Genomic DNA, 16,324 nt, shown 5'->3' on the forward strand with positions numbered 1-16,324 from the left:
ATATCACAAACACATTTTCAGTGAGGGGGGCTAAGGACCGAGTGTTTCATGCAGCTATTGCTAATGCTAACAGGAGGACGTAGGAGAAGCTGCTTTTCAGCGGACTTTGAATTTTTGCAAATAGATGTGCCTCAACATGCACAAGACTTCTAGAAAACACACTAAACAGCCTCTAAAACCTGAAAAAGCAGAATATGGGACCTTTAAGGGACAAAATTGCATGTACCGTAAATTCCGTACTATTGAGCGCACCTGGATATAAGCCGCACCGGCTAAAAATAAGTAAATAAATGTATTTGTACATATATAAGCCGCACTTGATTATAAGCCGCAGGTGTCCACGCTATAACAAGAGCTATTTACACAGACGTAGGCTACCGGTAACATCCGCAAATACTGTAGCGTCCGTACAGACGTTAAAGGACGACGAGAGCGTTCAAATAATAACTTTTAATAACCCGATCACTGTCGGCCGTGACCACGCCGTTTACAGCAGAGAGCAACACATCACTTGCCGTAACAATCCAACTCTCTCCCCCAGCGTTCTCTCATACAGCCACTCAACACGTTCTCGCTGGTGCATTCACTGACTCTCCACATAATCGGAATTATGAACACATTATCAACTACTGACTTTACAACATGAACCGTTACAATACGAAGCCTAGCCGACGGTGTCTGTAACGCGGCTGATGAAAAAGATGACCGTAATATATTTCACAAGAAAAAGTCCATCCATTCACTGCCTCAGAATGACTTCATTACTCACTTCCTCAGTCTCTGTTGTCGCTGTCAGTGTCATCTTAACGTGCAGCAGCTCTGTTAGCTTCTTTGACAGCCAGGTCGATCGCCTTTAACTTGAAAGCTGCATCATATGTATTTCTCCGTGTGTTTTCCATCATGAGGGTGCGTGCATGAAGCGCAAAATGACTGATATTAAGATCCGACGTGACGAAGTCAAATGTTTTTGCGGTAGAAGCTCATTGTCCCCCAAGAAAAATCCATGCATTAGCCGCACCGGAGTAGAAGCCGCAGTGCTCGAAGTGTGAGAAAAAAGTAGCGGCTTATAGTCCGGAATTTACGGTAAATAATTGTGATTAATATGTGTTTGGGTGTGATATGTCTAATAAAAAACAAGTAAAAATGATTTGTTTTTTTGTGATAATTGTTTCCCGGACCGCCACGCTGAAGTAGCCTCTTGTTTCCACATTAAACGCCATGTTTAAGACTTTAATTTGGTTGTTTTTGGTTTCTCTGTCAGAGCCAGTAGATCTGGACAGCTGATCAGTTTGCTGCTAACGGAGGAATGTGGTGTGCCAAAGTTGTACAGAAAACTTGGTAACGGTTCAGTAAAACGCTAAGAGGCGTAAACGCCAATGGTCAAATATTGCAACCACCATTTCCACCGTCATCACTTCCTTTTAGCGCAGAGCAGCTGTTATGATGAAACACTAACATGTGGAAATGTTCTCAGTGCTGAATGAACACCCAGCAATTGACACACATAATAAACAAGAAGTACACATTGGTTGCATTGTACAGTTTTTACTACATGACACACACACAGCACACACACACACTACACTACAATACAGTACAGTGTGACATTATACAGAGCATAAAGGTATGCACACAGGTCTGCCATGACAGTCACTCAAAACGATAGATAGATAGATAGATAGATAGATAGATAGATAGATAGATAGATAGATAGATAGATAGATAGATAGATAGATAGATATATGAATAGACAGACAGATAGATATACAGATAGACAGACAGACATGGAGGAAGGAGGTGCTGCTCATGGTGCAGATAAATAAAGATGAAAGCAGAGAAATGGCATAAAAACAAGGCTTGTGTCAGAGGGCGCTCATTGGAGCTGGAACAATGAGGAGTTGATTTAACATTACACACTGGTCTTCTGAATCTTGGACACTTCATTCAGGTAGGCGATGAATAACTTGGTTCCCTCAATATAGTTGTACCTGTAGGAAGAAAGTTAAAGTAAGGAAAGACCGTGTAAAGACTACTTTATTATATTAAAGTGTGGATGAGAATCACTTCACAAACAAAACTGTGCCATATGTTGAAAGATAATATCGGCAACAGCATCTCTATACTATAGACGATCTTATATCTGCGCTTTGATTAAGTCTGAATAGTCATGCCGTGTCTTCCTCGACTTGTCAGGCCTGTCGCTTTCTACTGTTGTTAGTTAAAGGCAGGGTTGGTAATTCCCGAAAACTAGCATGATTGTGAAAGTAGCATTCCCTCTGCGCTCCCTCAAAAGCCACGTCCCCTCACCTACATACACGAGCGCTGTTGCTGCAGAAGTTGACCTCAGCTCATCGTTTACATAGTGCAGAAACTACATCGCCTCATGTCTCGATCAGCCTCAGTAAACTCAGTATAAACTCTGTCATCTGTGAGTGTTGGGAATTGGCCTCAATACAGTCTCAGTGACGTCCTAAATGTCATGGGATTGGCTTTTTCAGGCTTCTTGGATGGATGATGCCTGAGTGACGTCACCAATCAGTTCCTGCAGGGGGCTCCAGAGGCTCATCGGCAGCAGCCACCATGTTGGAAATCCTGTCTCAGTCTAACTTTAAGTCAACATGACGACAAGCTGAGAGCTGGAGATCAGGCGGGTTGTAACCCTCTTGATGAACTGTTACATCGCGCCCACCTGTCAGTCATGTCAGCTATACACTCATAACGATGCAGAACAGGTATTGTTTATAAAATCAATGGAGCGTCGTGTGTGCCACTGATGACAATAACTAATCAGACCTATTTCTTTTTTTTACCAGCTGTAAACAAGTTGTGATAGGCTCTAAAAACAGCTGTTTTTGACAGTCATGTGACTTCCTGTGTTCCTGGAGCCAGCGTCAAGCGGACACTTGACAAACTGCAGGATTTTGCACTTCAACTTTGGCTTTATTTTTCATGACCAGATGTTGCCTCTTGGTTCTGACACTAAAAACACTTAACTGGGAGGAAAGTGTTAGCTTTGTTTAAAAATAAGTAAAGATAAGAAATCTATTTTTTATACGCCAATATTTAATAAAGAGTCCACCAGTATGTCTTCGTTTGAGCTTTTAAGGTGTCAAAGCAGGTTCTAAGTAAGATAAGCTTACTGGGACTGTAAAGCATTGTTTGGTTCTGGGTGTATACATATAAATAAGCAGTGAATTGTTCCTGCACTGTTCTTTGTTTGAATCATTCCTATAAGCGGTGCACAATTAAAGTCAGTCTTTCATGTTTTTTTTCTTTGTTGTTGTTGCCATGGTTGATGTTTAAGCCTCAGCCCGATTAAGTCCATTGCATCCTCATTACTTTACACTCGTACTTTCTCACAGTTTCTTTGCATCTTTTGTTCCACTGAACATTTTAACAGACTTCACAACAAATGGGAGCCCGTACAGTTTAAACCATGCAGAGAAATGAAACAGAAAACTGTGGAGTCAAACCTGCTCATTTTCTCGTTCTGAGAGTGCAGCCCGTCGTCGAAGCCTCCGATGGGCATCATGATGATGCTCTTCCCCGTCACATCCTGGAAGGTTCTTGCAATAGGGATGGTCCCACCCTCACGGATCAGATCGGGATCCGTGTCAAAAACTAGAGAAGGGAGGACCTTCTTTTACTTCTTCATATTTATTATCAAAAGAAGTAACAGCTGAGCATTTGGAATAATAATGTGTCGCAGTATGTGATTCTTTCTGGAAGAGGTTCAGTGTGTCTTTGAATCAAACATTTGACAAAAAACTTAAAAAAACACTTCACATAATGATTAAACAAAAGATCCATATCTATAGCAGAATCAGCGAAAAAAGCAAACTACATTTAGAGAATGTTTTTTCACTTCATGATGCACTGATGTCCGTGACTAACAGGTGATGAATTGTAGGACAGTGCGCTCAAGTTACTGAAGCTCCTGCACTCTCACTCACTCACTCTGCTTTGACCTTCTCCACAGGTATACTGCGTTTTGGTTTGAGAATGACGGACAAAGTTGAACTTTTGCTGTGTCACATTTCATAAAACCTACACACACACACTTACAATCACATGTCAGCTCAAATGTGTTACCCCACTAGACTGTACGCCGTGCCTGCGGTCTCTTTAGCTTTGTCCCTATTCAGCATCATTCAAAGGGAGAAATGAAGACCGAGAGCGACAGGTGTTCACTCTGAGCTGATGAGTGTGTTCTGTACCTCTCTTAACGGCAGCCTTCCCAGCCTCATAGAGAACGTGCTGCGTGTCCGCCAGCCAAGGCTTGGCCCCGATCACCATGGTGACTTTCAGATTGTTAGGACTCTTCCTCTTAGCAAACACTGAATGAAGGTAGTCTGTTACCTAAAGCGTCACAGCAACAACATACAAGAAGAAAACCTGATAAACCTCTACTGTGCTTGAAGACTCGGCTCTAATATCCACGGAGGTTTCCCCTCCTGTCTTACCTGTTTCTTGACCATAGCAGGGTCCATGTTGGGAACTTGTCTAATGGAGAACTTAGCTATAACCTTAGCAGGGATGACCGTCTTGGTGCCGGGGTCAGAGAACGCCCCCTCAATGCCATGGATGGTGACAGTGGGGTAGCGCCACATGTGAGCCAATAAGTCAACCTGCAGGAAACAAACAGTGCCAATAATCGATCTTGTTTTGTCCACATGATCTTAAAGAAGAGTTTATGATCATTTGTATACCTTGTTGGTGTACATGAGCTGGCTGACACCAATCTTGTTCTTGTAGTTTTCGAGGTCGAACTCGATGTCCTGGTACATTTTCCACTCCTCATCAGAGAGGGGCGCCACGGCCTCTCTGATCCCAGGGATCAGGATCTTACCACTGGGGTTGATCAGTGTGTCTAAGATAAGAAAGTAATCAGATATGGATTAAAATAGAATTCATCTCACACTGTATAATAATAATAAAACATTTTATTTGTTCGCGTTTTTTTTTTATTAAACTCAAAGACGCTGTACAGTTGGTTTAAAAATACAGAAAGAGGATGAAACAATAAGGACATAAAACGAAAAAAACAACATCACAGATACAGTGCAACACATTACAATCATAGATTAAAAGCTAACAGTGACTTAAAAGTGGAAGGGACAGTGGAGTTTTTGATAAGTGTGGGGAGTGAATGCCAGAGAGTGGAGAAAGCTCTGTCCCCCCCAGGTGGTTCTGAGTGGGGGAGGCAGGAGGTTGGCGTAGGCGGAACGGAGGCTGCGTGAAGGAGTGTGCTGGTGGAGCAGATCAGTGAGGTAGGAGGGGGCCTGGTGGGTAAAGGCTTTATGAGTGAGGAGAAAGATTTTAAATTGGATTCGGTAAGGGACAGGGAGCCAGTGGAGACTCTGAAGGACGGGGGCGATGTGTGCGGGTAAGAGGGCGAGCAGCAGAGGTCTGGATGTATTGGAGATTATTGAGGATTTTACATGATGTGCCGAAAAGGATACTGTTTTAACAATCAAGTCTGGATGTGATAAAAGCATGGATTTGGGTTTCAGCAGCAGAGAAGGAGAGTATGGGATGGAGGCGGGTATACGTAACAGGTCAGATATAATAGAGTTGCTGGAGATGGGAGGGACTCAGAGCCTGTCTGAAAGAAACCTCAGCTGTTTTCACACATGCACTCCTGAAGATTTCTGAAACATTTTTATGACAGCCTTCCCTGAAAGCCTTGTGGGGTTGTTTCAGGGACGTCTTCCCAGTCAGACGAGGGGGGAGGGGTGCATCAGGAGGCAAGACATGATGAAAAAAAGACACATTAGGAATCCAAGATGGTTGACAAAGCGCCTGAGTGAGTCTGACACTATAATGACAGTTTTGGCCTTTGTGTCACTTCTACATGTAGCTGAGCAAATGCACAGTGAGTGGAAAAAGAACTTAGTGAATTTAGCTAAATATGTTGACTGTAAACAGTACTTCATGCAAAACAAAAAAATCTTAAGGGGCTGGCACAAAAAGGTCCAGGCAAAGCCGTATTTAAAAATGTAGCCACAAGCTTTCACACATGCAGCTCAGCCCATACATGTCGGGAAATGTTCACACGTTTTTAGGATGTGTGAACCATTAAGGACACAATATTTTAAAGTAAACACAGGGTGACATATCGACCTCTGTTTTGATGTTTGTTTTTTTCTTTCTCATCATTTGCTCTTCTTCTTTGCAGGCGTCCACACCAGAGGGCTTTGACCTTTGAAACTCCATGTGTAAATCAACATGTGCCTCTTGACATCTGTCCTTTCGTCATTCATTCTAACGGTACGATATTATGACTTACAATACATAACAAAATCCAAAAATAATTACATAAAGGAGTGAAAGGGACAAAGGTGTCAAATGTGTAAACTCTTTCCGAACTTACCCAGAATCCCAATCAGGTCAGTCATTGGTTCAATCACTGTGCCTCCATAAACACCGGAGTGTAAGTCCTGTTTAGGTCCTTCAATCTGCAAACACAAGAGGAAGTGTTCACCTTGTGGAGGAACAATCAGGCATAACATGAATCAGTTTGGATTTGATTTTTTTGTGTGTATGTGTACGCCACCTCTGCAAAGAAGTAGCAGTTTCCTCTGGTGCCGTAGGTGAGGGCGGGCCGTCTGCTGAGCCAGCCACAGTCTGAGATGATGATGTAATCCACGTCAGAGAAGAAGGTGTCCCTCTGGGCCAGGATCATGGCATCCAGACCGTTAGAGCCTGTCTCCTCCATGCCCTCGATGACAAACTTCACGTTCACCGGCAGCTCCTGGGGGACAAACAGGTGCAGAGAGCAGCTACATGAGGTCTGTTTGGTCGTGAGTGACAGCAGGAGGAGTCGGAGGACAGAGGAGAATCACGTAACTTCTGGATGACAAGCATGCTAATTTGTCTTTGTAATGGTGTAGTCACAGACTTTGCAGAGCCTCAAACCATGAGCCATTAGCTGCATGTGAAACTTGTCTGTCAACAAACCACATTTCCTTTCCCCTTAATGCATCCGGCATCTGGCCGAGGCCTTTGATGTGCACATTCAGCTGAGCATTATACTGTGTATTATTTCACAGTGCCGGTGAGGATGGTGGGAACAGACTGCTGCAGTGACTTTGCAGAAACAACAATGACTTTGCGAGTGAGTTTGGCTGAGGCTCAGCTCTTCTTTTTCTCTGGCCTGAGGGTGTGCAGTTTGTTCATTTAATTTGCTATAGCTGTTCTATGTAGTGAGAGTTATCTTTTAGATTCAGCGTGGCTGTCGCTGTTTCCCCTCTTTATATTAAAGAAACATTTGCAAATAATTTCAATAATCTGTACTTTTGTCTCAACTGAATCGAGTTCAAGAACAGCCTTTAAATAACATAGAGGTTTTATGAACGATCTCTTACCATATTGAGGGCCAGGTAAGCTCCCACAGCATGGATCCAGGCTAAAACTGGGGCCTTGTTGTCTGATGCTCCTCTTCCATAAAGGTTTCCTTCAGGTACAAGAACCGTAACAGGGGTTATGTTCCAAAGAAGATTATTGGACTGTACCGAGGTAAGGAGACAAATTAATGTGTGTTGTTTGAGTACTGAATGTCCATGCAAACAGTTGACTGAATGCAACACAGTCACCTGTTTATAATATAGTTCATATTTATTTTTATTTTTTTTAATTTTCTTTTAATTTTCTTAAAAATCTGCAGTTTTTTGCATTTCTACATTGACTTCAATGTCCAACACCGGGGGCGTTTGCCACTTAGCCTAACTTGGTCAACAGATGAGATATAAGAGGTGCTAGTCGATCTAGTGGTTAGTTTGCACATCCCATCTACAGAGGCTGATGTCCTCAAAATCACAGGTCCCAGCTTCGAGTCAGACTCACACAACACACTTCTCTTTCATGTCATTCCTCAATATCACTCTCTTTCCCCCCGGACCTTATGCTCTGTCAGAGGAAAGAAAGATGATGAATAAAAATCATGACTTTACCTGGTTAGTTTATTTAGGTAACGCACGACTTGTTGTTTGTGATCGGTCTTTACATAAAACAGCTTTAGGACACACAGCTATAGTCAGAAAAGCTTAGATTCTAGAAGTCTCTTATTATCTGGTCTATGGGCTGTGAGCTTTGGATTTATAAGGTTACCATTGATGTCGGTCAGGTTGTAGGGATCCGTCGCCCAGCCGTCTTCAAGCTTTGCTGGTTGAACGTCCACATGGCCGTACACACACACTGTGACTTTGCTTGGATCATTACCAAACTGAGCCGTCACCACTTTAGGTAACGTTAGCGTTTGCCCGTTGGGGAGCTGCAGGAATGAAAGACGAGTTCATATCAGTTTTAGCTGCTGCAATATTACATTAAGGGAAGACAGCAATTATGACCTCAACCTTTTGTTTGTGGACCAACATTTTGACTTCTTAAGTTTGGCAATTTGGACTGTAGCCATCTTGCTGTTTTGGAGTCAATAATCATATTATATCATATCAAGAGGATGTACACATTTTTAAAACTCGGAAGGACAAGTAAACTACTATTTACTACTTACTACACTCCCATACTTTATCCTCCATACTCTTAGTGGGACCAACTCTTACCAGCTTTGCCAAAGTTCAAACGTAATCTCGTTTGAACATCATTTCTAATTAAGGTCAGATGTTCCAAAGTACAGCCTAATATATTCAGTTTATTCAGAAACAATGATGCACGAGAGACATCGCCGTAACAGCCACCAAATAAGAAACTTTCTACTGAACTTCCTTTTTGTGAATACATTTGGGTTAGTTTGGATGTTCATCTCTACAAATAGAGATGAACATTTTCATTTCATTTAGCAAACAAGGACACAGCTCAGGTTACAAACTGTTTTATATAGATTAGTGTGGAGTCAAACACACTAGTCCACTCAAACTCAAAGCTCTCATTAAACGAAAACGTGTTTGGATTTTATTGACTAAAGTTCCAGACAGAACCCTTTTTTTTTTTAACAAGAAAACTTGTTAAAATATTTTTTTTTAAATGAAGCTACTTCCATTTTTACGGTCCGCGGGTGCAACTGTAAAATCTGTAAATCGACAAGTTACAGTATGGATTAGAAACACAAAGTCTGGGTGTTTTTTATCATCCACAGAGTGTGAACCACGATAACAGTGACAATCTTCAGAAAGCAGATGTTTGGAGATGTTTTGCAGCTCTCTTTCTCTAAAACAAACACTTTAAGTATATGTCTGAAGGTCGTTAGCTATTGTTTGTACAGTACCAGGCAGTATAAGACAGAGAGAGATCAAACTTTATTGGTCCTAATTGCTGGTGAAAAGTTGAGTTTGTTGACCTGTAGTGTGACCTCAAATCCAGTATGTGTTTAATGAGTTTGGGAAGACGCTTTGATGCGTCTCAGTCAGTAATGAGGAGGTAGATTTAGTCAAGTCTGCTCTGCTGCCTTTTTGATGTTTGTTTGTCATTTTTACTCTCTCTGATGAACAATCCTTTCTGTATAGATTCAGAATTTCTACCAGCCAATTAGGGTTAGGGATTATATTTTAAGGCTGTTTAAGGCTGTTGTTCACTGTTTAACAAAGCTCTCACACTCACTTCTTGTTCTCCGATGTCCACCAGCTCTACAGTCCCTCCCATCAGCCTCAGCTTCTGAGCCGTCATCTCCATCATGCGGTGAAGGTCTGGTCTCTTGTGGACGTTACTGGAGTCGCTTTCAATTGCCACCCAGTCACGCAAAGCCTGAAACACACACACACACACACACACACACACACACACACACACACACACACACACACACACACACACAACAGTGTTACTGCATTTCATACAAGCATTTCATGCAAACATGGCTCCTCTCATGCAGAGCTGCACACTCTCCATGACAAAAAGTCAAGGAAGGAAAACAAGATGAAAAGTTTTTGGCTCAGGACGCCAGTGGCCCAGTGGTTGGTGCGTGCGTCCCATGTGGGGATGAGGTGGTTGCTTTCCTGCATGTCACCCTCACTGGTTTCTAGCTCTGTCCAGTGTCCTGTCTCTACAATGAGGCTGTAAAGCTTCAGAATAAACCTTTAAAAATTGTGGGCTCAAAGTATTAATAAATGCCTTAAATAAGAGCAATGTCATCTGATGGAAAACATTTCCCCTAACAGATTATACATAATTTATTTGTATAAATAAATGATGTTTATGAGTTTATGTTGTTTCAGAGTTTATGTTGTTACTGACATTGTATTAAATACTTTATTAGAAGAAGCAACACTCTAAAGCTGCCTGATCAGATACAAACTGAACTGCTTTGTGAAACTTAGAATTAGAGATTTGTTTCCTCTTTACATGACATCACTCATGTGCTCCTAAAGGTTTATGGGACAATAAATGTTTCATATGAGGGAACAAACAAAGTGTGTCATTTATACTGCTCCTTTTTTTATCTGAAATTAATTCCTTGGTTAATGCAGGAACATTTTCAGCGCAACTTAAATCATCCATGCATGATTTTTAAAATTGTTTTATATTATTTTTAAGTGAAGTGCATAGAAAGCCTCATTTATATTCCTGTATGAGAAACAGAGAATTCATTATTTTAATTTTCTTAGACATTATGGTCCAGCTGCACTTGTTCTGCGTTTTGACTTTTTTACAGTGGACGGACACATTGGATGACAATGAAAACAACGTTATGTAGTTTTTCATGTTTATTTTTTTTATAGCTACATTTTACAGGTTTACTTGCTCTTCATTTTTTCAATTCATAACGTTTATTTTAAATGGAAAGACACTGAGGTTTCCCTCTTTTACAGTGACGTCGAGCTCACAGCATAAACACTGGGACACAAATAAAAGCGAGTAGAAAAGAAAGCAAATACATACACAGAAAAACAGCCAGCAACACAACTAAAAACAGAAACAAACTGATGGACAATGGTCTGTTACTAAACCTTAAAGGGTCTTTTTAAGTTTTTTGTTTTGCTGCCACCTTTTGGTTAAGAGAGGTATTGTTCCTGTAAGCCATGAAGCTGATCTCCTCCAAAGTTTAAGAGAGGTAATATGATGAAGATAATTAGTAAAGTTTAAATTGGTTAGAATCCTGTGTGTTAATGTTAATATGTTGGTGAATTGGGTACTTTGTGAACGTCTCATTTTTAAAGTGTGTTTTCATTATCGTAGTCTGTCTGTCTATGATTTTCTTTATTATCTACTCTCATTGATCAGACAGGCTGAGGGATTGGGTTTTTTTTTTCTTTCTGTCTTCGTTGAAGGCCCTTATCATCCACAGCTCACAGGGACTAAAGTCCAATAAGCAGCATGAAATCAGAGTGACACTGGTATGTGTAATGGATATCGTTGGAATCAATATTGAAACAAACCAGGAGGTTTAACACTAGAAGTGGACAGCTCTGTGGGACTTCTTTTTTTTAGCATCTAGCTCTTTAAATGTGGTGCTTTTATTTTGAACAATTTTGCAAAATAAAGAACAAGCATATATTTCTTACCTCCACATATTCTTCTTGGTGGCTGTCAATATACTGTGCCAGCTCTGTGTACTGGAAAGCATGGACAGTAGAAACGACCAGCAGGATGACGGGCACAACTGCAAGATTCATCTGTCGGGAGAGTCGCAATCATTGATGCAGCAGATTGTTTTTTAAAGGTCACCACTTTGTCACAGTTTATAAATCAGTTAGTGTGACGGGATAATCTGATTGGACAAGAGGAACTGTTCTTTGCAGGCTGATGTGAGCTGTGTCTCTATTTCCAGGGTTAGCATCCAACAAAGGACTTTTGGATCCTGCGTAGACTGCTCATGCCAAAGCGAAATGAATACCAACAGACTAACATTTTATACTGCAACATTTTTGACTGAAATGAATGAAACTTGTAATAGTCTGCCGTCCGGCATTTTATTTTAATTATAACTCTCAATGAATCTCAGGATGTGTTGGGACTTATGCATCCCTTGTGGCACAGGAAATACACCAGTAATCACAAACAACTACTCTTTAAATGATTTATTTAACCAAGCTATCAATCCAAAATCAGTGCAACTCAATCAACAACAATTATTACAAGCTAATCGAAAGACGGTCAAGCATGGTCATGTAAACTTTTGAATGTTGTCTCTGTGTGTGTGTATGAGTGAGAGAGAGAGAGAGAGAGAGAAAGAGGGAGCAAGATGGCGACGTAACCGCGTGTGGTCACGTGATGGTGGACGCTCAACTCAAACCTTCTAGCTGATGGCGTGATCTTTCTTCGTTCTTGAGTTGTTTAATTGTTGGTTGTTTAAGCTCGTCATATTCAAACGTGCCACTAAAGTGTGACCGCGTGATACGTTCATGGTAGGTTTACATAAAACGTGATAGACACACAAAGTATAAAAAAAAAAAAACTCCAACCAACAACTAGCCAGAGAGCCAGCAGAAATTAAAAGATGTCATTAATTTACTTGTTCAGATATGAATACCTTGATGTCTTCAATTGAGCTTTGAGAGCATTTTTATTTATATAATTTAAAACAACCCTCAGTCCAAGCTTTAACTCTGAACCTTGTGTTTGTTTCAATAATGTGGATGATATGAGAACAGTAATTCATCTCTATTGAGGACCTGAAATTAAACAATCTTTGGCATTTTTCATCATTTCTTTTCAAAAAGCTTCAACAAATAATTAATTGAAATTAATTTTAGGATGGTAAACTGATCACCTGTTGCAGCAACAGTGCAAAAAGCATGTACACAGTAAATATAAAGTTATATTAGAATCACGTGTAAATGTTGTTTCACAAATAAAGTTAGTAGAAAGGTAATGTAAAGAGAGAAATTGAGTCTATCATCCATGATAAAGGTCATATAAACTTTGTCTTACCTTTTCTGTGCTCGAGTTGCGTGTGACAGTCTCCTCAGGTTGACAGACTGTGGCCCCGCGTTGTTGCAGGGACATTTATACCCCCCTTCTATCACAAGCCTACTAAGCCCTGGGGTCACACAGTCAAACATTTCCTGACACGGTGCCAAGATGGCTGACAAATTAAACTATTCTTGCTGACAGGCACAAGAATTACACACAGTTTATTGATCCCGCTCCAAGAATGCACACCACCAGGGTCCAGCAGGAACAAAAGCAGCATGCTGGAATGAACAAAATTCCTCATGTTTGTGTGTTTGAATCTCGAGGTAAACCCTGTTTACACACGAGCGCAGCAGATTATCTTTTTTCCATATTAGGAAAGTGTCCCGTTGTGCAAAATCTAATACTGAGCTACTTGTAGCCACTTGACATGCGGCGATATTAGATTATAACCCTTTGACGGGTTTGTTTTGAAAATATTTAATCCCATCACCTCTTCAAGTTCATTGGATAAATTGTCCCCGGTCAAATCTTCCTGTCTCTTACTGTGTGTCCCAGTGGGAGACAGGATAAGAGCCTGTGGATTTGTCGCACACATAATAATCAAACTTACAGGAGGTTAAAAGTCCCAACACTTTCTACAGATGTGCATGTTTCTGAGTTAGTGCGAACACTCTGAAAGAGTCAAAGACTTTCACTTAATTTTATGAAAACAGCTGGTGATAATAGATTTATTTTTCATCTCAAATGGTCGCTGCATATTCACTTCAAGTGCCCTTATATTGACAATTGATTCAATTACTGAAGGAAATGTGAAGAGATGTGCTATACTAAGATGGCTCCACATTTAGTAGTTGTTCTACATTAGATACCTACAGGTATACAGACAGAGTACTTTGTGTTCGTGTCCATATTTCTGTGCATTTCCTGGAACCTTAGTCATGCGGTACCACAGAAAGTCGTGACACTGATGAGTCTGTGGTCAAAACAAAAACAGACACTGGAATCTAAAGGTAGAAGAAAGACATACTGGCTGCTCACATAGCATGTTTCCTTAATGTGTAAACAGAGAGTGAGGTCATTGGTTAGATATCTTACACATTATTACTCACTCGGTCTGGTACCTAACCCGCTGCAGTGGCTACAAGCATTTCAAATGACCATATGGGAAGTTTACAGTTTTTGCTGATGGTCTTTTTTGCTTCTGTGGGTCACATAGAAGCATCAGTATTCATTTCAGTCTGTGAGGAGTTTTAATTCAGTTAACCATTTAGAGCGTTGAAGTTTACTGTATACAACCCGACTTCAGAAGCCCAAAGCAAACATTTTATTTGTTTTCCCTTAATATCTTGTAGATTTGAGTTATTTTCTTGAGATCTCAACTTATATAAACGCTGGTTTCCAGTGATTAAGACTTTTCTTGAGATAGTGACTTTCTGGAACAATGAAGCCGCTCGGCTGAGGATTGGCCTAATATCTCATCTGACCCGCTTTACAAATGTAATACTGTGAAACGAAAATAAGTTTGACTTTTTTATTAACCAAAAAAGATAATCAACTTGTGATAACGTGCATTAACTTATGATCACAGTAAGCCAGAAACAAACAATAAGGCGACCCAGTCCACCCTCTCTCCTATATTGAATCAATAGCTCAGTCATGTGACCCACTTTCCCCCTACTCAATATAATCCTAATAAATGTCAGAATATCAAGAACTCACAACACTTAATTATAACACATGACATACCTTAACCTTAAATAAATGCTTCAAATATATGTAGCTGTATATTCATGGCCAACAAAGAGACAGACAGGTCGAAATCTTGAGAAAACATCCACAGTTAATTCAAAACCTTTATTTTAACTTGAAAGACACTGAGGATTCCCTCGTTTTCCTCATTTGCAGTGACGTCGAATTCACAGCATAGAAGAGAAGATCAATTATTCATACTTTTTCATAAAGTAAAATGTTTGTCCACCAAGGGCTTCCGTACCCGACTGAGAAGGCCTAAATGTCAATGTGATCACCTCTCAGGTATTGATTTGAAAAGTTCATTGAAGAATTTTAAAACATTTTTTTCCTCATTTATTTATTTTTGTGGGGTTGAACTGAAGCACTCTGAGTAAACCCCTTGAACATGTAGTATGTAGCATATAGCATATATAGTTCCCCCCCCTGAAAACAACACCAGGACTTGGAACCCTCTGCTGGTCCAAAGTCTCCTCTCATGGTATTGTGTCTTTACTGCAGCAACTTAAAAACCTGAAGCACCTGGAGAGGTTTTTGTCCATTCTTTTCGGCCGTGCTTTCTTGGTTTTAGTCTCAACAAACCCAGCATGGTTTAATTCATCGGACGATTTCCCAATTTGGCTGTTTTTCACAGTTTCAAGAGCTGATGTGACGTAACTGTCCATGTTGGTGTCTCTGTCAAAGTGTTTCATTGTGATGAAACGGTGTTGTAGCCCTTTGGTCGGGGTGATTCTTTTTCGGGGATCCACCTGCAGCATGCGTTTTAAGAGGCTCATGAAAGCCTGTGTGTCTTTTCTTTCAGTGGTACTCGTCCCTCTTGGGTGAACCTTCACTATGTCTTCGAACTTATTCAGCCTATCAAGAATACTGAAAGTCTGTCTGGGGGTGGAGCCTGTTCTTGCCGAGTATTCAGCTTGTGTATTTAGCCTCCATGCTGAATCATTGCTTTTGGTGAAAAAAGTTTCGGAAGCTGTGCCAGAGGTCAGCAGGTGATCCTCAGGTATACCATGCATCTTCACGATGATTCTCATAAACTCATATTCACACCTTGTTGGATACAGGTGCTGGCCTAGGTCCAGGAAAGCCAAAACACAGCCAAGTGACCACATATCTATAACCTCATCCAATTGGAGGCCCAGACAAACCTCTGGCGCCCTGTAACCGAGGGCCTGGATTCTTCTGCTTTTCCAGGAAGTGGAGACTTCAGTGGTCAAACCGAAATCAATCAATTTTACCTTGAAGGGCTGCAACTGATGATTCACCAGCATCACGTTGTCAGGCTTGATGTCTGCATGTGCTAAACCTAATGTCTTCAGAGCATTCAGAGCCACCAGCATCTGTTGTGAGATCACTCTGATCTCTGACAAACGAAGAGACTTGAACTGTCTCTCCTCCATAAAGTCGTACAGACTTATGTCCAGCATTTCGAAGGTGATACAAATGTGCCCTTTGTGATTGAAGTGCTCCGTAAACCTGACCAAGTTCTTGTCCTGGTGTAACTTTCTGAGTTTTTTAAGCATGGCCACCTCTGCTTTACCTGATGAAGCTAAATCCCTGCGCACAAGCTTCACAGCCACTCTCTCCTCAGTGCCTAATTTAATGCACTCGACCACTAACCCATAATGACCCTTCCCCAGGAACTGTTCTATCATGTAGTTATGTTTTCCACCAGCAAGGACTTCCCCCACTTCTACATCAAAATTCTCTTCAGCTTTGTTCAATTCTCCGGCCATTGTTGATTTCTTTTCTTCTCACCAATATAATT

General features: G+C 40.9%; 1 protein-coding gene across 1 annotated transcript; it reads right to left on the bottom strand.

Annotated features, from left to right (window-relative positions):
* Positions 1-1,529: 1,529 nt before the first annotated feature.
* cndp1 (carnosine dipeptidase 1) lies at positions 1,530-12,986 on the bottom strand. Its single transcript, XM_079343510.1, has 12 exons — positions 12,826-12,986; positions 11,457-11,567; positions 9,556-9,699; positions 8,110-8,272; positions 7,368-7,456; positions 6,557-6,754; positions 6,374-6,458; positions 4,710-4,870; positions 4,464-4,628; positions 4,218-4,359; positions 3,474-3,621; positions 1,530-1,988 (listed from the first exon to the last, which is right to left on the bottom strand). Exons 1-12 carry the CDS (start codon positions 12,898-12,900, stop codon positions 1,910-1,912), a joined length of 1,560 nt encoding a protein of 519 aa, XP_079199636.1. The 5' UTR covers positions 12,901-12,986; the 3' UTR covers positions 1,530-1,909.
* Positions 12,987-16,324: the final 3,338 nt, after the last annotated feature.

The sequence above is a fragment of the Symphodus melops genome (assembly GCF_947650265.1).
Source record: "Symphodus melops genome assembly, chromosome: 5".
Lineage (NCBI taxonomy): Eukaryota > Metazoa > Chordata > Actinopteri > Labriformes > Labridae > Symphodus > Symphodus melops.